Source organism: Cnephaeus nilssonii, assembly GCF_951640355.1.
Source record: "Cnephaeus nilssonii genome assembly, chromosome: 8".
NCBI lineage: Eukaryota > Metazoa > Chordata > Mammalia > Chiroptera > Vespertilionidae > Cnephaeus > Cnephaeus nilssonii.
Genome location: NC_137079.1, coordinates 26081494 through 26105340, shown reverse-complemented (window position 1 = coordinate 26105340; position 23847 = coordinate 26081494). Strand labels below are relative to the sequence as shown.

Here is a 23847-nt window from a genome sequence, read left to right as displayed (position 1 = left end):
CTGGGGATAGAACCCGCAACCTTTTGATGTATATGGGCTTGCTCCAACTAACTGAATCACCCAGCCAGGCCTCTGCTGTTTTTGTTTTTGTTGTGTATGGGTTTTTTTTTTCTTTTGTAATTTTTATTATTTTTTATTGAATTTATTGGGTTGACATTAGTTAATAAAATGATACAAGTTTCAAGTGTTCTATCATCTGCTGTTTCTTATAAGGATACCTGCCGTCGGATTTAGGGCTAACCTAGGTAATCTAGGGCCATTTCACCCCAAGACACATAACTCAATTACATCTGCAAAAACTCTTTTTCCAAATAAGTGACATTCACAGGTTCCAGGGATTAGGGTGCAGACATATCTTTTGGGGACCACCATTTAGCCCATTAGAACATGCTTGCTAAGGCGGGAGCCTGAAGGAAGGAGACAGAGTGCCCCAAGGGGAGAAGGCGCCATGAGGCACGGCTGGGTCGTCTGGTGGAGAGGCACACGCCTGTGGCCTGTCACGTGACAATCTTACCTGTCAAACTCTACCTGAGTAGGCACATATGCTAAGCACTGTGCTGGTATGATAATCTGTATTATTCCTTTTAGCTTCACAGCTGACATAATAATGGTAGCAGCACCTATTATTTCCTGTTAGCTTCACAGCCAGGGTATGAGGAAGGCCTTACCCTCCTGGCTTACAGATAAGGAAACAGGAGGCGCCGGAGAACAGAGGGCCGAGCGACACGCAGGGGAGCTGCTCTGAGCCCCCTCGCCCCTTCCAGTCCTGTGCTCTCCCACCACACTTGTCTGCCTTCGTCAGCTTGGTTGTCCCCAGTGCTCACTCTCCCTGGCTGTCATTCATCCTTGATACAAGCAGGTGTTCCTGGGAGCAGCATCCTGAAAGGTTGGTGGAGGTGGCTGAGCGACAGCAATGGAACCAAAGTGCTTTGGGCTCATTCAGGTTGAGCGGCACCTGCGAGTTAGAGCTCACATGATGCTGGCAGCTGGGCAGGGAGGTCGAGTTCCCTGGCTTCAGAGCCAGACTGCCTGCTGCGGAGCCCCGGCTGTGCCTCTGACTGCTGGGGGACCCTGCACCCGTCATTTCAGCTCTCTGTGCATGGGTTCCCTCATCTGTAAGTGGGGACCACAGAAGGACGTACCTTGGGTGTTTTGAATAAGGATTAAATGCGTGCGTATATGCGTGTGTGTAAATATATATTACGTGTCAAGTGATCGTAATGGTTCTTAGTGCACCGTAAGTGCTATGTGCTGTGTACTTAAAAAAACAAACCCACCAAATAGCAGCGGAGAGCGCGTGTTTAGTGCCCGTGGGGCCTGCAGCTGTGACTCGCTGGGCAGGGGCTAGTGATATAGCCTCCTTAGCCAGGGCAGAGAGCCCTTGGAGACATCAAAACAATAAGGTGCCAGGCTGTGCTGAGCATGCAGCTTCGAATGGAGTCCCCTCGCCACGGCTGGTGCCGCCTGCGTCCTGGCCAAGGGGCTCTGGAACCCGCATCACACGTGGGTACTACAGTGGGCACCGCAGTGTCGTAACCGGAGGGTGCAAAGCTGCCTGCCCCCGTGACCTCGGCCCTTTGTCGCAGCCCTGAGCTTGAGGGGGATCGTGCGGTTGTTACCACGCAGAGCACACTCACAGCCCGTTCTCTCTCCTCACAGGGCGATGCTGCTACCAGCTTTCTCAGGGCAGCAAGATCAGGGAACTTGGATAAGGCTTTGGATTACCTGCAGAATGGGGTAGACATTAACACCTGCAACCAGGTAAGTGGGGTGGGGACAGGCATGTGGTCTCTGAAGCGGGGCTCTTGCCTGATGCCACTCCCCGAGAGTTTTAATCCGCTTCTGTTAACCTTTTGCCGAGGCCTCAGAAATCCCCAAGGGCTTCCGCCTGCTGAAGGCCCTCATCCCGGCCCCAGGGCAGGGCCCCACGGAGAAGGGCTGACGCCTAAACGGCGTGGGCTGGCCCTGGGCTCCATCCCCTGCCGCCTCTTCCCTTAGAAGTTGCCGTTGGTCCCTGCTGTGGCCTTAGAACATGTGGCCTTTGAAAGTGGGCAGGAGGAAGGGCTTTGAAGGATGTTGAGTCAGTGGTGACATGACATCTCCTTTGTCAGCAGCAGCCTTTGAGGATTCTCTGCAGGCTGGGAAGGAAGTAGTGATGCGGTCTCGCCCACAGGCTGTTGACAAAGGCGAGACTGGCTCGCGCTGAGAACCAATGCGGCCTAAACATTAGCTTCTCTGGAGGTTTCTGCCGCTAAGACCCAGAGTCTTGTGTTCTGGAGGGCGTGCTGAGGAAGCTGAGTTTACGCCGAGCGACTGGCTGGAGGGGAGGGTCAGACCACGACGGAGGAATTGGCGGAATAGAGAGGAAATAAACCCCTAGCGTGTGAACAGGGTGTGGCCTGGGCTTGTGGATTGGGTGGCATTAGCCGATTAAGTTGTCCAGGTGCACATGTTAATGCAGTTTCTAATTTAGAATAAATTTACTCATTGTGACTTTTTTATTTTTATTTTATTGATTTTTTACAGAGAGGAAGAGAGAGGGATAGAGAGTTAGAAACATCGATCAGCTGCCTCTTGCACACCCCCTACTGGGGATGTGCCCGCAACTAAGGTACATGCCCTTGACCGGAATCGAACCTGGGACCCTTGAGTCCGCAGGCCGACGCTCTATCCACTGAGCCAAACCAGTTTCGGCAGTGACTTTTCTTTTCTTTCTTTTTTTTTTTTTTACACCATTTAAACGATATAAAGATTGTTTTAAATGATGCTGAAATACGCATAACTTAGAATTTACCGTCTTAACCGTTGTTAGTGTACGGTTGCGTGGCATTAAGCACATTCATAGAGCGGTACAACCATCCCCACCCTCCACCCACAGAATTCCTTCGTCTTGCAAAACTGAACCTCTGCACCCATGAGGCAGTAGTGCCCCATTCCTGCCTCTCCCCAGCCCCTGGCAACCAGTCTACTGTCTGTCTATGAGCCTGACTTCTCTAAGCACCTCCTGTAAGTGGAGGCATGCAGTATTTGCCCTTGTGCGACTGGCTTATTTCAGGTAGCCTAATGCCCTCCAGGTTCATCCATGTCGCAGTGGGCTGGATGACTTCTACAGGCCAGCGGGGCAGATGCCCGGAACGCACGCTCACTTTTCCACTGGCGAATGCCTCTGCCTCCCCACCCCGTCCCCTCCCGCCCCCTCCCTCTTGCTTAAAATGCAAAATACCACTTGCTTTCTCTTCCAGGGCCAAGACCCCATTTGGATTCAGTTGGTCTCCTGTGGAGTAAATTCACAGCTAAAAGATCAGAGCGGGTGGTATGTGATGGGAAACAGAAGTAGGTGTGTGATAGGAGGCAGACGCCCGTGGCAGTGAACTTCAGAGGGGAGGTGAAGCGTGTGGACTGCACTTCAAGTCGAAAACTGGATGATGAGGAGGAAAGCCCTCCTCCTCTTCTTTCGTCCCTCTGTCCAAATAGACAATATTTGGATAAGGACATGTCTCACCAACCATGCAGAGCTGAAGGTTGGCCTTTGGATAGCAGACTGAAACTCTGAACCCGTTTCTTTCGTGGGAAGAGGCGGTAGGAGTCAAGTACGGGGCAGAGTGAGAGTCCTGGAGTGACTTAGGGGAGGGGTCCCAGGGACCCCTTGCACAGTACCCCAGAAACAGCTGGAGGTCCTGTTGTCCCCACTCCCCTCCCCCACCAGGGGAGGGAATTGGTCTCTCTCCCCAGGGGGATGTATTTCTGGTGCCAGAGGCCAGGCCTGAGGCTTCCTCTGTGTAGCTCAGAGCTGCAGAAACCCAGTGCACGCTCCTCTGCAGTGCAGTTTCCGGCCGGGGAGCTCCAAGCCTCAGAGGCCTTCCAAGGGTTAAGATGCCAGCTCTCAAAGGAATCCATTTAGCAGAAATGGGGACAACCGAACGCTCATAAGCCTTGAGCCAGGGCTCATTTTCGGTGTGAAATTGGAAGATTTTGATGACACCCGAGCAGCGGCTTTGTCCTGATTGGCCTTCCCTAGGTGAGCCCTGAGCGTAGCTGGCTTGTCCCTCTGCCGTCTCTCCTCAGAGCACTTCAGGGCAACCAGGCATTATTTGCACTTTATTGACACCACTTTCTATCGATCGATCGGCTCGGTGCCAGTGACAGGTCACGCTTGGCCCTGCTAGAGACTGAGGGGAGGCTCTGGCCTCAGCCTGGAGACTGCAGTCCTGGCTCGGACCAGCCTTTTCTCTCAAAGAGCAGAAGGCTGCGAGCAAGGCAATGAAGGTCAGAGGGAGTAAAAGGAAGGTTTCGCCCTAGTGCAGAGCCCCTGGCTGCTGGCTTAGACCCGGCTCCCCAGATCCTGGCCCTGTTGGTCTTTGTCTAGTTCCGTGACTGTGCAGGGGCAGGGAGCTGCCGATGGGCTGCCCCCCGGGGACTGCCAGCGTTGTCCGAGCCTCATTCTGGTTTTACAGGGCATTATGGCTTTTGCTCTTGAGTGGAGAGTATGGGTGATATGGGGGAGGGACTATAGCAGCTGAACTTATGCCCTCATTACACACATTAGTGCACCCATCGGGACAGTGCTGCTGCTGGGTAATGTTCACAGGGCTCGCCTCCTAATGGCTCCAGCGCCTTCTTCTCTTTAAAAACATCCACTCGTTGTTTTGGGAAGATAAAAACAGACTCTTGTCCTGGGGTCATGGCTTGAGAATGTGTTTTGCTTGAATCTTTTGAGCTGGTGGACCGTGACAGCAGCAATACAGCAAATGCTGATCCTTATGTAAGTAACACACTTTCAAATAGTATGTTTTGTGGAAAGAATGTATGCTGCTTGCCATAATAGGAAGTAATTACTCTAAGTAGTGTGAAAAGAGGAACTTGGCTTATATAAGAGACATCTGAATATTCAGGGCAGTTTCCTTATTGCATAGATTGTGTCTACTCGTTTTTACGATCATCATCCTTACTATACGTAGAAAAAAGAACAAGTTCACACATAAGGACACACATGTACATATGCACACACCAAGATCTTTATAGGAATGCTGGATTCTTTCATTTATTCAAGCATTGCTCACGCTTTAGACCCATTGTCTTTAGCCAATGTCTTCCTGTGCATTTCCACCTGATGTGGAGTGCTGAGCTTTAGGGATTTCATAGTAAAAAAAAAAGTTCTGTCTTCATCTTCTCTGAACTGTAGTTCATTGGTGATGAGAACTATCAATCAAATAGCCACATAAATAGATATGCAAACCAAACTATATTAGGCACCGTGAAGGAAAGGTATATGATTTTATGAGACTACTAGAGGCCCAGTGCACGAAATTCGTGTACGTGGTGGGGGGGCCGGGGGGAGAGGAGTCCCTCAGCCTGGCCTGCACTCTCTCCAATCTGGGCCCATCGGAGAATGTCCAACTGCCAATTTAGGCCCGATCCCACAGTCGGACATCCCTCTTGCAATCCGGGACCACGGGCTCCTAACTGCTCACCTGCCTGCCTGAACACCTCCAACTGCCTTTGCCTGCTGGCCTGATCACCCCCAACAGCCCTCCCCTGCCAGCCTGATCGCCCCCAACTGCTCTCCCTTGCCAGCCTGATCACCCCTAACCGCTTCTGCCTCGGCCCTGCCACCATGGCTTTGTCCGGAAGGATGTCCGGAAGGTCTCCTGGTCTAATTAGCATATTACTCTTTTATTAGTATAGATATGAGAGAGACTTGACCTAGAGTTGGAGGTCAGAGAAGGCTATTGTGTGGAAGAGATAGTTGAGCTAAGGGATGAGTAGGGGTGAGTGAGGTGAAGAAAGGGAAGAACATTCCAATCATAGAGAATAGCCTGTCCAAAGTCCCTGAGGCAGGGGAAAACTGAGAGAGTTTCAGGAAGGCTGAAGTGGCTGTAGTGCAAAGAGCAGAAGGACCAGCTAGGCTGGAGAGTGAGGTTGGGATTGTGCTGGACCTTATATTACAGGCAGGGGCACTCATCACAACAGTCTACAACTGGGACAGCGTGCCCCAGGGCCCAAGCAGTGTGTGTGTGCTTGTTTGTGTGCATTGTGTTAACCTATAGTTGCTGATTGAGAGGAAAGATCTACCGGGTTGCGGGGGGGGGGGGGGGGGGGGGGCGGAGACAGAGCAGCAGCAGTGAGGGCAACTTAAGAGCTTGAGGCAATGGCTATTGACCAAGAGGAATGGATGTATTTCAGCATTTAACAACCTGTACAGCTGTGTCGGCGTGTCTTGGTAGAATATCCCCTCTGCTTACAGATGTTCACAATTCTGACCTTTATCCTAAGAGCAGAGGGAAGGGAACCACAGACTGAAGCACAGGAGTGACGTGATCGGAGGTGTGCTTTAAAGGATCACACTGGCTACTGTGTAGAAGGCATATGGAGGGGCCCAGAGGTGGATATGGGGGAGCCAGTTATGAGACTCTTACACTAGCCTGGGAGAGAAGTGTTGGTAGCTTGCATAAAGATGGTGAGTGTGGAGATGAAACAAGGTGAAGAGTCTCAGTGAGGAATTGGAGGGGGGCGGGCAGTGAAGGAGCCCATAGGGATGACTTCTGAGGTCTGGCTTATTCAGAGATGGAAGCACCATTCACTGATACCAGGAACACAGAGGGTGGAGAGTGGGGAGGGGGACCCAGTGTGTGGAAATGGGGTGAGGGGATAAGGACAGGGTTGTGTGGAGATCCTCCTAAGGAGTCTTTGAGGCATTGACGTGAAGACTGATATATAGTAAGCAATTGGATATTTGAGCCTGGAATAGATAAAGATAGAGATTTGGAAGCCATTCAGCATTCGAGGAAGTCAAATGCTGGCGTTGGCTGATGAAAACTGGGATGAGAGCATGCTGAATATAATCCCACCAGTGCCTTTGTGGGATCATTCCATATGTATTTATTAAACACCTACTCTGTGCCAGGTACTATTCCAGGCACTGAGCAAGACAGACAAAACAGACCAAGTCTGTGCTCTCGTGGCAGTTATATGCTGGTAAAGAAGACAGACATAACCGAGAAAATGAACAAATGTATGTCAGCTAATGAGAAGCACCATGGAGGAGAAAGGTATTTTAGATGAGGTGGTTAAGGAAGGTCTCTCTAAGGGCACGGCTTCTGAGAGACCAAGAGAAGTAAATAAGACCAAGTGGTTTCTGGGGAAAAGCATTCCTGGAAGAGGGGAAAGCATGTGCAAAGGCTCTGGGAGCAGACGTAAGCTTGGTTTGTTTGGGGGGACAGCAAGAAGGACAGTGTGGCTGCAGGGGAGTGATTCAGGGGAGAAGCGGTGGGCACGGAGGTGGGAGAAATTTCCAGAGCCAAATCTTGAAGAGCTTACGGGCCATAGTGAAGACTTGGATTCCACTGTAAGGGTGATGGAAAGCCACTGGAAGGTTTTACACAAGAGAGGTTCAGTCTGATGTAAGTTTTTAAATGATCATCCCAGGTGCTGTGTGGAGAATAGACTTGGGGCACAGGGACAGAAGCAGGGAGACTGGTCAGGAGGCTGAGGCAGTGGACCAGGTAGATCCAAGTGATGGCTTTGAATAAGTAGGGACACTGGAGGTGGTGAAGCCAGAAGACTTGCCTCCCTGGGTTTGCTGTGTTGTCACCCTGGCTACGGCGGTCTCAGCACACACACACCACGAGGCTATGTAGGGGCCAGGGGCTCTCTACTCAGCCTGAGACCATGTCATTCTTGCCACTGCAAGAACCATGTACAATGGGATGATTCATTCAAATCTCAGCTCACAATCCATTGTGGAAGACGTTTCTGATCCCCAGAGCCTGGAGTCATCTCTGCCTCTGCAATTGATCAGCACCTCTCTTGCAGCTCAATGCAGCATGGGAATGTTGAGCACATGTTACCTGTCCTAGTAGATGCTAAGCCACCTGAAGGTGAAGTCCATGGCTGCTTATTCCTCACGGCACCCAGATTAGGGTCTGTCATAGAGTACATGCTCAAGATTTGTTTGAATAAATAGCTTCATAATTACGCACATTCCAATATCAGCTTCGTATGTTCCATTTCCAGAATTATTGCTACATTACTTAATCAAATCAAAATATTTTTCTGGAAGCCATAGCAATTTAAAAAATGCTTTCTGCAGTGAACTAATGGATCTTACACATTTACCAGTTAGCCCCCCATAAAAAGAGAACAAGAGGAGAATGCTCAGGGGCTCTGTTCTCCTGAACTCCTAGAAATGTTGGGTCAAATTAGATGCTTCACTGGGAACCACCAGCTGTAACTCCAGGAGCAAAAAAAAAATACCTTAATTATTTTAGTTTTCTGTTCTATTCTTATAATGCTAGCAAACACAGGCTCACTTGGCCTTCCTCATAAGAACGTTATTTGAGGCTCCAGGAGAACGTTCATGCCAAAAAGAGAAGCCTTGTTGTCTGCAGTGTTGGCATCGGGCGAGCCCTTTGGAGCATCCCAGGCTCCTCCATCCCTACAGCCTGTCTCATTCTCTCCATAGTACTTATTGCTACCTGACTTAGGATGCATCTGCGTTCCTCTCCATTTTTTTTTCTGCGTCTTTTCCCACTAAAATGCAGGCACCTCAAGGGGAAAGGGCTTTATTTTATTCAATGCTCTTTTTCAGGATTCTGCCTGGCACATAGTAGGTGCTCATCCATGCAGTCAGTAGATGTTAAGCCTGCCATAACCACTAATGATTAGAGTTTATGTACTTGACGCGTAGCCCGCGGAGGATTGCTCTAAGCACTACCACTTTTAGGAGTGTTGTGAAATAGTCATTCATAGGATAATGACTCTGTGGTTCTGATTCTGGCACTAGCCCCGCTCGTCAAGTATGTGGCAATATTTACTGCAGTATCCAGAAGCTCGAGCAGCTGAACATTCACAAAAACATAAACCACTTCCAGTGCTAAAACACAGCCAGTGAAAGCATGCGAAGCCATGCTAGTCCCACTGACGTTCCCTAAGTTCCCACATGCACCCACCCCTACTGGGTACTTGTTGATCTTGAAGGTAAAGGGTTTTGGGCATTTCTAATAAATGGAGCACCTGTAGCAATAGTTTCTGCTGCAGAGTAGTCTTTTCTACAGAAACCAAATGCCCAGTCTTTTGATCAGGATTTCTGAGGCTCTGGTGATTGTGATAATTGCTCCCTTTCCAAATTATAGAGTCTCAGCGCTTAGAGGTCATGGCATTCAACTCTCTCATTGTGCATCTCAGAAAGCTGAGGTCTAGAGGTTACTTCTGAGTATCATCTGAGCTTTATGACTCTGGGTTTGATGAGACGGGCTTGAGAAGATCACCTAAAACTTCCTCTGTTCATTTATTTATTCCACAAACATGTGTGGAGCACTCACAAGGACCGAAGCACCTTGCTAGAGACTAAATTCATTTATCCCCTGCTCCCAAAGAACTCAGAGGTACGTAAAGAAGTCCAGCTTGTATACAGAAGGTTACAAACTCAGTGTTGTAAGCGCCATGCAGAACAAGCACAGATAATGTTTTCATTCCTGTATCCATTGATTCAACAACTATGTATTCAGCTGCTTGAATATGCCATGTGCTGGCTGCTCAAAGCTGAGTGAGTCCCAGTGCCTGCTCTCTCATTGCTTCTGGTCTGGGGTTAGTGGCTAAAATGTTGATATCGCAGAGAAGGGTTTTGAAGGAAGAGCATGAGTTTGCTGGGTGGAGAATTGGGGAAAGGAAAAGGCAGCAGAAGGAATAGATTGCCAAGGCAGGAGCAGTGAAGTTCACAGACAGCAAAGTAGGGGTAAATGAAATGAAAAAGGGTGAGGATGAAAGGCTACAAAGGTTATGTCAAGGTCAGTGTAGATAGAGAACCTGTTACTTTTCTCTGTCATCTTCTTTCTCTTGGGAACTATTGGTAAGTGTAGAAAAGGCATTCAACTACATAGTTTTCTAATTTTACCTGTACCCCCAAATTCACACAGAAAGCCTTCCTAATATGATATGTTAATACTAAGCCTTCACTTACTGCCTTGTTGAGGCTCTGGGGTAGCAATGAAGGAGAGAGAAGAGTATATTATTGCAGCCGCCCGCCTTCTCCCCCCATGGGAAAGTGGTGGTCCGTGGTGGGGAGTTAAACAAGAGAAACAAATAGATGCCCATGTCTGGTACCATGGGTTCTGAAGTTCTTCCCAGAAAAGGTATTAGTGAAAAAGTTGGAACTTAAAAACCTCCATCTCCTGAATTATTTTAAATAGGTAAATTACTTCTGCATTTCAGCAGAAACAAACTGATGTTCATCTTGCTAGTTATAATGGCCAATTTACAGTTTTAAAGTAAGTTGATTGCTTGTCATGAGTCATGAGTCAGGGTGTTTAATAATCACAGATTCCAGTTCTTCAGTATCTCTGCTTTCCTGAGCCCTTCCCCAGGCACGACCACCTTTAGTGCTCACATCACCCTGTGAGGTGGACAGAGCAGAAGCAGGACAAGTGAGGCCAGCGAGACTTGAGAGGCGAAGAGCTGAAGAGTCTTCCTGAATTAGAGTCTGAGTCTCGGTCTGCCAACTCCCAGCCTGAGTCTCTACACTGCACCCTACAGGTGGACTTGGGACTTGCAGCAGAGCCTTTTATTCCCCTGAGCCACTTCCCTTGAATTGGTTTCCTTTCCCCTTCTTCATGGTGAAGGAAGAGTTAAATGACCAATTCAGTTACACGAAGACGTCCATTTGTAATGACAGTGGGGACATCTCTGGGATCCTAGGGATGAGGAAACGTGTGAAGAGCATCCTCAAGAATGATGCTTCATTGCAAGGAAAGTGCACCTCCCCCGGCACCCCCACACACTCCCCTTTATGGTTTGATTGCTGTCAATTTACAGTGTGGAGACCTGAGACTACTGATATGCCTCTTCCTGGGAGACTAAGAAAGATCGTGCTGTGTGTGTGTCAGGCTGTACGAATGTGCATCCAGTTCCGCAGACTCTTAGGAACCATGCACTGTGTGCCAGGCCCCATGCTACGACCTAAGATACAAAGACGAGATAATAGAACCTCAAAAAGCCTATCCATTGAAAGATGCAGACACAAGGGCAGATAAATGCAATTCCACTTAATAAGGGACCTTGCTAGAGTTATCACCGAGTGTCATGGGAACATGGTCGAGAGAACAGTTCACTTTTGGGGGGCTGGAAATAGGGTATGGTGTGCCGAAGAGAGAGGGACAGGAAATGTCCCAGAGAAAAATGACATTTGACCTGGGCCTTGGAGGAAGATTTGCCTCGCTCGTTATTAGAGGAAATGTTAAACCCAGTTCCCACTCTTTCTGATCGGAATGGACCACGCATGTACGTTTGCCTGGGATTATTTACATTGGATTGTGAATTTGTGAATTCCTTGATACAATTTTTTTTTTGGTCATTTTTTGCAATCATGTCCCTGATCTTAATTGTTTTGTGATTTTTTAAATTTAACAAGAAAATTAAACAATGATGGTTATTTTAAAATTCATACTATACAGAAATATACAGTCTTCTGTAAGTCTTAAGTCTTCCCCTGCACCCCAAATCTCTGTGAACAGTGGGGTGTGAATCTTGTCAGACCTTTTCCTATGCATCTCTACAAGCATATCTTAATTGGTTCCTGGGAGCCGTTACATTGTTTTATTCTGGAATTGTGAAGAGGAAGCTAGGAGATAGAGCAGTTCTAATACTTTGAAGATATAAAGATTGAAGCCCGGGGAGATGAAGTGAGGAGGACTGGTCAGAAGGACAGTTTAAAGGCCTCAATTCCTTATCTAATGTGCTTTGCCCCAAACCCCACTGCCCTGCTTCTGAAGGTCTGGCTCCTTTTCTCCTAGAGGAATGCCAAGATCTCGGACATAGAAACTGTTTCTAGTCCATAGGAGATATTCTTAGCTGCTGAGCTGAATTTCAAAGTCCCGTTCTCTCATTAACTTGAGCTCACACTTCCTCCTCCAGTCTCCCAAAGGGCCCCAAGCCCTGCAGCTGATCTGCTCTGAGCCCTGGCACTTCGCAGAGCGTGGAGGCTGCGCAGGTTTTTTAACTGAGAGTAGAGAGAAGGTGATCCGGGGTTGATTCATCTCCTTGCACAGCTCCGGAATAGTGTGGGTTCCTTTCTTTTTTTAAAAATAGACAACGAAAAGGATTAGAGTGTCTTTCCTCCTCATAAAAATATCTAGTAAACTAGGAGTCTTAAGAGCTACCTGGATGGGTCTAAATTTAGATCGCAATAAAACAAAGGAGGGGAAGTGCTTGGATCTAGTCTTGTTCCTTTCCATCTGCATCACCTCTTTCTTTCCAAGTTCGTCCTTTCCTCTCTGTTTCCTTTCTTATTCTGTTTTCCCCATCCCTGGATAAGAGGCAGGTTGGCAGAGGAGGTAAGTTATGCTTTTCCACCAGGGTTATGGCAGTTGCTCCAGTCCATCTGGCTTCTGATCCATTAGCTCCCAGAATCATATATGTTTAGCAGACCTAGCCCACCAAGCAGCGTCTGTGGAGCCAGCCGTATCTGGGTGAGAAAGAGGCTGCAGGTGGGATGGCCCTGTAGAACCCGACACCTGCCCTCGAGAGAGGCTTCCCCATCAGCTGGTTCCCACGTGGGGCTGTAGGCTGCTCTCCTGTCACCGTTTGGTGGCACTCCAGGGTTTTCATCCTGGAATAATCTCTGAACTCCGGTAAGGCTTGCACCTCTCCATCTGACATGAGGCATGTCTGCTCAGCTCCTCACTTTGGCTCCGAGTCCTGAGACAAGCAGAAACCCTGACGGCCACCATCCTCTACTGCCCTAGCCAGAGCCCAGAGGTACACCCTGCCTCTGCCTCTTCCACCACTACTCTCTACCTCCACTTTCTTCTTTAAAAATTTAATTAGTTTCAAACATATAAAAATGTTGCAAGAACAGTACAAAGAACTCCCACATCTCTTTCACCCAGATTCTGTTACCATTTTACTGCATTTGTTCTATCTATCTATCTATCTATCTATCTATCTATCTATCTATCTATCATCTATCTATCTCTATCTAGAATATATACCAGTGGTCAGCAAACTCATTAGTCAACAGAGCGGCAAACCACGGCTCGCAAGCCGCATTTGGCTCGCGAACCGAAGTTTGCCGACCACTGATATATACTATATATGATATAATTCCCCATCACCCTAAACATTTCAGTGTGCACCACCCAAAAGTAAGGACACTTTCCCACATAACTATCCTACTAGCCTTCCGATCAGGAAATCAACATTGATTAACACAACCATCCAAGACTCCATTAACATTTGCCAACTGTCCCACATGAGAGATTGTTCTCCCTCTCCCTCTCCCTCCCTCCCTTTCTCCCTCGCTCCATTCTTTCCCCTTCATTCTTCCCCCTTAAACTCTCCTTCTATTTCTATCTCTATCTCTATCTCTATCTCTGTCTCTGTCTCTGTCTCTGTCTCTGTCTCCGTCTCCGTCTCCGTCTCCGTCTCCATCTCTAAGCCTCTCTGTTGCAGGAGTCTATCTAGAACACACTGTACTCAGTTGTCATGTCTCATTAGTTTCCTTCGGTATGAAACACTTCCCCAGCCTTTGCCTGTCTCTCATGTTTATGACAGTCTTCCATTCCGTAATTTGAACCTCAACTGTGTCTGCTGATGTTTCCTTATGACCCAACTAAGGCAGTGCCTTTCTGGTAGGAATACCCCAGAAATTATGCTACCTTTCTACCCCTCCTGATATTAACCCTGATCACCTAGTGAAGTTGGTGTCTGCCAGGTTTTTCTACTGCACAATTACTGATTTTTTCCCTTTGTAGTTTATCAGTATTTTGTTGGGTGTGTATGTGTGTAGGGAATATTCTGATGTAATGCCAATACCCTGTTCCTCATCAAATTTCCAGCCACCAGCCTTGGCATACATTTGTCTTCTACCCGTATTAACTGCCACTATGAAATTCCAAAGAGTGATTCTCCATCTCTGTCACTTATTCTACATTTATTAGCTGGCATTCTACTAAAGGATAAGCTTTTCCTCCTCCCTCATTGATTCGTTGTGGGTCTCCCCCCGCCCCATTATTTATTTCTACCTGTACAGACTCATAGGTTTTTACTTTATTTGTTGGGTAGTAATCTCATATTTTTCATTTTGATGTTCAAAGCTTAATTAAGCCAATAGGAGCCCTTTTGATCATCTGGCTTCTTTGTTCTTTGATGCGTCTTCAACATTCTTGGAGCATGTTCTTACTTTTTGGCACAAGTTGTCCCAGGGCTGTTTTGTACTTTCCCTGCCCCAACCCTGGATCGGCCATTTTCCCAAGGTTCCTTTCAGTGGAGGATGATATTTAGACACCAAAATCTGGTCACTCGATGTGCCCATTGCTGCCGGTTGCTGCATGTGCCTGCGTGTACGCACACATCTGTAACTATTTCTACATCTATCTAGGCACATGCATTTTAAACATCCATGGCAGCATGCCAATACTTCCCATTCTAGTCTGACACCTCAGGTTTCTTTCTAGCCTTCCCTCTTTCCAGGTTTGTGAGTCCCTACCAACAGTGAGAAACCTGATTCCTACTAATTCGCATCATCCTGTACGTATTCATTTACAATATCCAAACCACACCAGAGTAGCCCTCCTCTTGCTCACACACCAGACATACTTCTGCCCCAGCCTCTGCAGGGAACCCCCTGGTTCACAGCCCTGCTTCCTCAGATGCCCACATCCCTGAGCTGGGAGTGGGAGGGAGGGAAGGAAAGGAAGAGAGGAAAAGGTGGAAAACTCTCATTCACTTTTGATTTCATTTCTGTTTTGGCTGAAAATCTAGTGCAGGCAACTTGGGGAAAGAAATCAAAATTTATATTGGTGTAGTAGTGTTTTTGCTAGCTGCTTAATTCATTTCCTCATCTAGTCAACCCATAGTGATGGTCACTCCCTCTTTCCTTTCTCATCATCTCTTGTTTGTTCATCATCTCCTTTGCCTTCCTTGGTTTCCATGGTCTTTGCCTTTTTTCTTCCCTTATTGTTTCTCTCTTTTCCATCAGTTTCAGGATTTGAAAGGATTCAGAAACCTTTCAGTTCTTTCTTTTTTTTCTTCATAAACTGTGCTTAATTCTTATTTGCTATTCTGTTTCAGGGCTGTAGACTTGCAAATATATAATGTAAGTGGTGTTGCTTCACAAATAGAAACCAATAATAGAGCAAAGCTAGAGGTCACAAAGGTACGGGCTGGTTGTTACTTGGGGAATTAAATGTCTGTAACATAGAGTATGATACTTATCTTCTCTCAGCAGATATAACAAACTAAAAGAGAATCCAGATTGAGTAGCAAAGTGGGAGATTAAATATAAAAACCTACACATTTCCACATATACATCCTCGATCTTCTGATTGGTTCTTTACCGACCACATGGGTAAAGTGAAGTGTCGCATGAAGGCAGAGTTACCTCTCTTTGTTCACCCTTGGGTCCTCAGACTTCTTGGCTTTCTCTGCCACTGCTCTTGGCTTATTCTTTCCAGGACTCTAGTCCTTTCCTTCTCCATTGAAACATCTTTTCCAGTGCTCCCGTGCCTCCGAGACTGGCTAGATAGCAACCAACTAATCTGATAAACTGAACCAGTAACATGGTAGTCTATGAAGAAAAAGGTCCTACTTTCTAATACTCCATTAGCACGTTACCTTTAGCCTTCTGGAAATGCCCTGCTTAACTCAAGAAAGCGGGTAGCGGACTGAAATCATGAATGTCAGGGGTGTAGGGTGGGAGGGGGCAGGTGAGCCTTGAGACCTCAGGACACAGCTTGAAGCTGCCAGTCTATGGAGGCTGTGCTTGCAGGTAAAATAAATGCCTGTGAGAATTGCAATGCAAGGGCTGTTTGTCTGCCCAAGAATGTAAGCACCAGCTTTTGAAATGTTCTTGCAATTTTCAAAGAGATGTAGGATCTTAGGGTACCACATCCTTTCTATTTGAAACTGTCCTCTGCTGTGGACAGGATAAGAGTTAAATTTCCTATGACATGTCTACTGTATTTGTACATTTAGAAATCAATTAGTGTAATTGGGGCAATCAGATGCTAAACAGAAGAATGATTTGCTGAGAACAAATGTCTGGAATTGTGTATTTTGCCAATGGAATTTCTCACAGTTGGTACAAGAAAATACTCCAAATTAAATCATTCAGGCTGAATATGACTTTTTTCTTCTTTTGAAAAATGTTAAAACAAACACCGCCTGGCTGAGATCGCCTGCGACTCCCACCAGACAGATTGCTTCTCAGGCAAATCCTCTACATTGACATTTTACCTGAAAAAGAGCAAAGGCAGATGAAGAATTCCAGGTGTGTGTGCTTGGCATGAATATTTTTGCCAAAAAAAAAAAGGAACCTTAAAGGATTGTCCGCTGTATTAGAACCAGGTGGAATGAGATCATGTGGGGCTAGTGAGCCTCAGAGGCTCAGTGTGAGGAGTATGTAGGAGGTAAAAAGCTTCCAAGAACATTGCTCCCACCCTACGGATGAGAAAAGGCTGGATGTTGTACAAAATTATAATTTTTCCCGTTCCTATCAGAGGGCTGTGGTAGTAGGGCCACCAAGTTAACTGGATTCCAAGGAGGGACAAGAGGTCCCTCCAAGGAGAGGGCCACAGTTTCATCTTTGGCAGAGAATAGAAGGAAGAGGTGGTGACCATACAAGCTAAAATCAAAACAAATTCTTAGAGGCCAGTGTGGTCCAGTGTGTCTGTGAGAAGATTTTCTCCACAGGCCTCCATGAGGTGCTCATGAGAAATATAGGGATAAGTCAGGATACCAGAGAGAGCCTCCCTTGTTGACTGTGGAGGAGAGAGGCAGAGGTGCGCACGAGTGTGTGTGTGTGTGTGTGTGTGTGTGTGTGTGTGTGTGTGTGTGATTAACAGACAAAGCTTTGCCCGCTTCTCTAGACTCTCCCTTCATGTGAAGCAAAAGCACACCCTCTCACCTTCAGACCACAGGCAAAAATTCATTCTCCATGGGATGGAATAGAAACAAACTCCTCTGCCCTGGGGAAGGGAGGAAACAGTCCTGCCCCAGGTCACAGGCAGAGATCCAGGGCTGCCCGGGGAAAAGTAGAGGCAAAACCCTCTACTCCTGGCCAAGGGCAGGAAACAATCCTGAACCAGGATCCTACACCAACAAGGAGACCTTATTCCTCTGTTATTACTGGAGGGAGAGCAATAAACTTCCACCCAAGACTAAGTGTAAAAATAAGGGGAAGGAATGCTAAAACAAACAAAAATAATCCAAATTCCAGGCACACAGCCTGCCTGACTGAAGCTGGACCAGGACTAAAAGGAACTTCTGTACTCCCCCACATGCTCAGCATCTTGTAACAAGGAAGAGCATGCCCCTGCGGGGAGAGGGGCGAGAACATGGAGAAAGACCCCGTTTTGAGGCACAGGCATGCAGGGATAGCTGGAAGCTGAGGGGAGACTGAGAACACAGAAAAACCCTGTCACCCAGCTCCTCCTCTAAGCTCAAGGTAACAGCAGCCTACCTCTAGAGGAATTTGAAGACTGTGGTATACTAAAGGTAATAACAAAACCCAGACCTAGGTCAACTCTTGATTAGATTGATTCAGCTCCCCCACCCTTACCCCACCCCCTGCTATACTAAAACTTCACAAAAGAAGAGGCATGTCCATTTCTATGAGTGAATGCTATTTACTTCAGTGTCTATTGCTCTTTCTACACATAATGTCTGGCATGCAATTAAAAATTACAACACACACACATATGAAAAAAAATTATTGTCAAGAGACAAAACAATCAATAGAACCAGGCTCAGAGATGATCTAGATATTGGAACTATGAGATGGACTTTAAAATAACTGTGATTAATATGTTAAAGGATATAATGGGGAAAGTGGACAACATTCATGAACAGATGGGGAATTTCAGAAGAGAAATAAAAACAATAAGAAAGAGTCAAACAAATTGCTAGAACTAAAATAAAACCACTTCCTTGGTGATGAGGAATTTCTTCAAAAGCTCATAGCTGAGGAAAGAATCAAAGATTTTGAAAATAAGTCAATATAAATGATCAAAATTGAAAAAAAATATAAAAAAGAGTGGGGAAAGAAATGTAGAACAGAGCAGCCAAGAACTGTGGGACACTATCACCTAGTCTAATATCTGTAATTGGAGACCCAGAAGGAGGCATCTTTAGGAAGAGGAATCTGACAAGCTGGTGTTTTTCTGAGAAAGGCATGTGGTTAAAAAATGGCCACAAGTAATTTTCACTTTGCTCCCCTGCTTCCAATTTAGCTGAAGCATTTACTCTCATATTCCTCTACCTCCTTCTTGCTTATCCTCCAATTATTTGGGGGGGGGGGAAGATATGTGTGGTTCCATGTCCCCTTAGCCCCCGCCAGCAGTCTGTCTGCCATTTGGTGTCAAGAGGAATGGCTGTGAAGATTACTAGTATATAGCGTAGATGAAAAGATACAAAGCAAGACTCAGCAGCCTGCCTTTTAACAAACAACTTAATTTAACTAAAACAAGACACATGGATCCTGGCTTTGAAGGGGTGCCACATTATAGTTCACCTTCTGTTTATGGTTATAGCTAAGAGCAAATAGCTCACAGAGCTTGTACCCCTGTCCCCCTTCTTATTTTAGCAATAAAAAATTCGCTTAAAAAATAAAGCATTAAATATAGTATTTATCCGCGAAACACTCCTTTGGTACCATAAGTGGTCTCCTGTATAGACCAGCTATGCATCTAATAAGATAATTGTACAAGCCCCTCTGTGTACATGTGCAGTATGTTAGTTTTCAGGCATTCTGTGGTGTCGGCTACTGGATGGTGGCCAGCCAGCTTCCTGCTGAGGCCAGTTGCTGGAGAAAACTCGCTACAGTAGGTTGGGATGCTGGGCATCCCTTGAATTCAGATGCTTCCTGGAAGAAAGAGGAAGGCACTTATGAGGCTGGGAGCATAGTTTCTAAAATTTTACCCGGTGGGTTTAGAATCTAAACTTGGGCACGGCTTCGCATGTTGCCACTGTTCATGAACTTGCAGCCCTGGCTGTGTAGAGGCTGCCTCGTACAGCCTCCGCGAAGCTTTCCCGAGCTCCTTGACAGAGCAGCTTCTTTCTCCTCTGTGCGACTTCTAGGCTTATGCGTGCCATCTGGGGCATTTTCACATGGTTTCGCATTTATTTTTAATGCATCTGTTTCCTCTACTAAAGTGAGTTCTTTCAAGCTAAGAGTTTGTGTTTTATTCATCTCTAGCCTGGTGCCAGGCACAGAAGCAGATTCTCAGTAAACATTTGCTGAATCAGACTAAGGAAATGCTCAGCATGAGGTGCCTGCTGTGACTACGCTGTAGTTGAGACAGATGTTTGTCATAACCGTGCTCCTGTGTGACTGTCTGCATCAAATCCCTGGGCCTTACACACCTGTCGTAGCTGGGCCAAGGTGGGCTCGTTCTGTGGCTCTGATGAGGGCGTTGGATTCGGATCACCACAGTCAGACTTGAAAGTAACTGAGGGTGACTCTGTTGAAAACAAACAAGTGAAAAATAAAGTGAGAACATTTTAAAACCATAAAGAAGAACGAGAACATTGAGCCAGGACCGGATGGGAGCTGAGTGAAACTGTGAGAGATGCAGCTGCCTGGTAATAAAAAAGGGGAAACATGCTTTCATCATCTGATAAAAAGAAACATACCTGTTCCTGAGGGGGGGGGACCCCAACCCTCTTTTTTCCTGGGAAATCCAGCTTGGTTCTATATGTGGCTGTGCCCTATAAAGGCTGTGTGACCTTAGCTAATCATTTGACTACTCTGGTCCTTGATTCCCCAGCATCCAGGGCCTCTACTATCCCTTTCTCTCTAGCATGCTCTGCATAGACTGTCTGTCTAGAAGCCCCTGAGTGAGATCCTGACACTGGCTCCAGATACCACGGCCGGCCTCCCGGAGCAGTAGCAGTAAACCGGAGGTGCTTTCCTTCTAGATTTGCCAGTCTCCCTCCTTTGAGGCATTCACGACCAAGAATGCTCATGGAAAGTAATTGTGCTGTGCAAGTGAGCACGAGAACTCCCCTACCCCACCCCACCCCACCCCACCCCCGCCATCAGCACCCACCCGCCACACTCGCTGCTGCCACAGCTGAGTCCCCTGCGATAAGCCTCCTGCAGCAGCTGCCCAGGCTCCCGCAGCGAGAAAACGCCACCCCAATTCCCACGTAATCACAGAATGCTGTGCTCAGCGCCAGAACCGTCTAGATAAGGCGCTTTGCAGATCGCAGTACTCGGGAAGGGAGAAACTCCAGTGCAGACCTGCGTGAGGAGTGGGGGGGGGGGAGTGGAGCAGGGGGGGCAGTGGTGGTGGCGGTGGCAGTGCTGGCAGGCTAGTTAAGGACACAGAGCTGGAGAAGTGGCGTCCAGAGCACAGTCACTTGACAAATTGCTTTTCAGTGAATTTGTGTTTTGCAAATTGATTTGAGGGGAACTGGTTTCCTTCAGCCCAATGGTCTCCCCGCTTCCCCAGATTCCTGTCCTAACAGATTGCTGTCTTGCCTTCAATCACTTTCTCCCTTTCTATTATCAAACTGGCTTTGACCGAGACTTAATCTGATAAGCTTATTCTCACTGGGGTGTGAATAATTCACACCGCTTTGGACCCTATGTGTAATGGTGTTTGGAATCTACAAGAGGAGGAAATCCAATTTGCAGATATTGGCAGGGGGAACTATTAGGTGAAGGCGTCCTCTCATCACCCACCCCCACCTCTTGCCCCTCACCCCCACACACCTTGGTGAGGCTGGCGGTGCTGATGTGCAAAAAGATTTGGCCCACTGGGGTGAAGTCTGATCTAAATAGAAAGTAGGTAAAGTTCCCTTCGGAGCCCACTCTTTTCGTTGGCATCCAGGGCACCTGTTATAGCTACCCTGTCCGAGGATCCTAGGCAAAGAGAGTTGTAAACACCTTCCATTCTCCCATCATAGGGCACCTGTCCTGGTCTCTGCTTCAGCAATTCCTCATTCCTTTCCTCTGCTGGTTTTAGCAAAGCAATGGGACTAATTTGTTAAGGGCCAGTGCACTACCATCCCCAGGTAGAATATTTGGTTTTAACAGGAATCTCCTGGAAACGATGCCCTGACACAAAGGGAGAATAGTAGTTTCAGGAACCCATGATGGGGCTGTGGAGATATTTGAAGATAGGTGAGTAAGGGACCCCTCAGATTACACCATCAGGAGCCAAGCCCCTCCACCTTGGTGGCCAGGCTCTGTCTTCTGGGGCACCCCCCGGAAAGGAACATGCTAGAACATAGTTGACCAAAACAGGAGAAGGAAGGAGGGATGGGAGAAGAGGTGAGAACTGTTGATGGGGAAGGAGCAGGAGAGGAGCAAGGCACACATGTCAGGATGGAGATTGCTTCGTGACTAAAACCATTTTCTCTGTGGAGCCAAGATCTACTCATCCGTTGGAAATGAAATTTAGTTCATTGGAATTAGTTCCGTCATGTTGTCAGAATAATTTGTGGCTCTAAGTAGCACTCTTTGAAGTCAGCTTTGGCCGGAGAGTTTGGAAGCATCGAAGGGCGTGTCTCTGAAGACCAGGAAGCAGGAGAGGGATAGGAGCACTTGGGCCAGGATGCTTTCTCCAGGCGCAGCAGTAGCGTCCCCAGGTAGAGCTGAAACTTCCCTTGGTTCCCGAGAGCTCCTGGTGGCCTGGTGATTGGGCATGGAAAACGGTTGCTCCATTTTTTTTTTCCTTTTCCCTACAATGTAACTGCCAGCTTTGGTCACATTTGAATGGCAAGGTGGCAAAGAAGCGATTTCCATACTAATTCTTTCTTTGAGGTAGGTGGTTGGTGGCATTTAGTTTTCATATGACCTTCTTTCAAAATGTATTATTTTTATTCAATGGACATCTAGCTCTACACCTGTTTAGGGTGCACTGGTATTGCCTCTTTCCTTTTCCTGGTTGCTGCCGTGAAAATGAATGAACAAGGGGGTTGAAGTTAATACCGTTTCGATTAAGTGGATGCCTAAAGCCTGGGCAAGATCTGAATTTCAAGGTCATCCATTGGCTTTGTGAGAGCTTCCCACACTCAATTCGTATCGAGGGGGTGGTGGTCTTGTTGTTATCCCCTCTTTCCCTGCTCCCCTGTTATCTGATGCTCTTCCAGAAGAGCTGCTCGCAGAGGCTGGCCCGGCCCTGCGTGGCCTAAGCTGATACCACTCAGGGCCCCTCCAGCTCTCCCCTTCCGCCCTTCGCAAGGAAGGGGCCCTGTCCCAGCCGCTCGGAACAGCAGGACACGCAGGATGCACAGTCCCACTAACCACACCCTCCCTGCCTCTCTGCTCTTTACAGAATGGGCTGAACGGCTTGCACCTGGCCTCGAAAGAAGGCCACGTGAAGATGGTGGTTGAACTTCTGCACAAAGAGATCATTCTAGAAACCACAACCAAGGTATGTCTCATGGGGGGTGAGGAAGCTTTACATTGACAATTCAAATGTGTGGGTCCTTCAGGTGTCATCCTGGCATGGAAAACAGCCCTTCATGAGCCCATGTTTGCATCCTTCTGATGTTCTCTTGTCTTTCCAGTCATTTCCCGGTTCTGTGAGTCCCTGAAGTCACAGGCCCCTGTTTCTGCAAAGATTCAGTAGGCCTTTACTTTATCCGGATCATAGACTATCAATCTAAAAATAAACCCCATGCTCTGGTGGCTTCCTGCTTCCTCAGGGTCCTTGGCTCGAATACGGGGACTAAGAGCACCGTGAGCCCCACGGTCAGGTGCCCTGGGTCCGCATCCTGAGATACTTCCTACTCCGTGACCTTAAGCAACCTACTCTGTGACCTTGAGCAGCCTACTCTGTGACCTTGAGCAACCTAGTCCGTGAAAAGCCTCCGTCTCCTCATCTGTAAAATGGAGAGTCTAATGCTCAGTTGCAGGATTGGCGTGAGAATGAAATGAGATAGAGCAGTCTACGAAATGCCTGGCACTGAGGGCTGCGGAAGAGTCCAGATCCCTCTCGCCTACCCTTCTTCAGCAAGTCTTCGTCTGTCTGTCAGCCCCAGGCTGTCTCCTCTCCTGACTGATGGCCTTGCACAGCCTTCTCTCTTCCCAGGAGGCACCCGGCAGGGGCTGAGTCACACCTCTCACCGCGTCTGTGCCTCTCCATAGCCATAGATTATAAACACCGGTGGCTTCAGTCCAGAAACCAAAGTCATGAGACGAATGCATCTACAGGTTGCAAACTCAGTTTTATTTCTAATATACATACATCATATCTGTTCAGTAAGCAGGATGCAGCCAGTACTGAAACACGAAACTAAGCAAAAAAAAGTTGCCTCTGATTTACTAACTCGAGTCCTGTTTCCTCTTCCCTTCCTTCCTCTGTCGTTTCCCGTGGTGTTTCTCTTGGGCTTACCCCTCCAGCCTCTCGTCTTCCATCTGCTATTGATTCAATGTGGTCTCACATCGGCCTCCCTTTCAGTCCCACGCAGCAAACGCTTTGCCGCCTCTCCAGCAGAGACCCAGAAGAGCACTGTGCAGAGAACAGACATAATTTATGGTTACAAAGTGAACTACCCAAATATTATGAAGGTAGAATCATCTCCTGAGATAACATTCTGTAATTTTCATGTCATTTCCCGGAGGTGGAAAGATCTCACAGGTGAAACAGACAGAGCTGCTCTTCCTGAATGTGTGCGGGCACTTTTCTCTAAGGCCACGACAAACACCCACAGTTTCTGCCCTGCTCCTGCTGTGGGCGGGGAGGGGGGGGGGGCAACTGCGCTCTCTCCCGACGCTCTCGCTCACCTGGCTGCAAGCAGCGTGCCATCTGTGTGGGCCGGCGCAGCCTGTCTTCCCTGGCATCCCCCCAGGAGCTGCAAAAACGCTGTGCTTCAGCACTTTGGCTCTTTCCGAATTTCCCCCCT

General features: G+C 47.6%; 1 protein-coding gene across 1 annotated transcript in view; it reads left to right on the top strand.

Moving 5' to 3' along the window:
• Window positions 1-23847, top strand: part of ANK1 (ankyrin 1) — a gene marked incomplete at its 5' end in the record, with an annotated part of 198141 nt that overhangs the window by 108831 nt on the left and 65463 nt on the right. Inside the window, 2 exon segments of the mRNA XM_079779383.1 lie at window positions 1660-1761; window positions 22275-22373. Coding sequence (XP_079635509.1) covers window positions 1660-1761; window positions 22275-22373 — 201 coding nt within the window.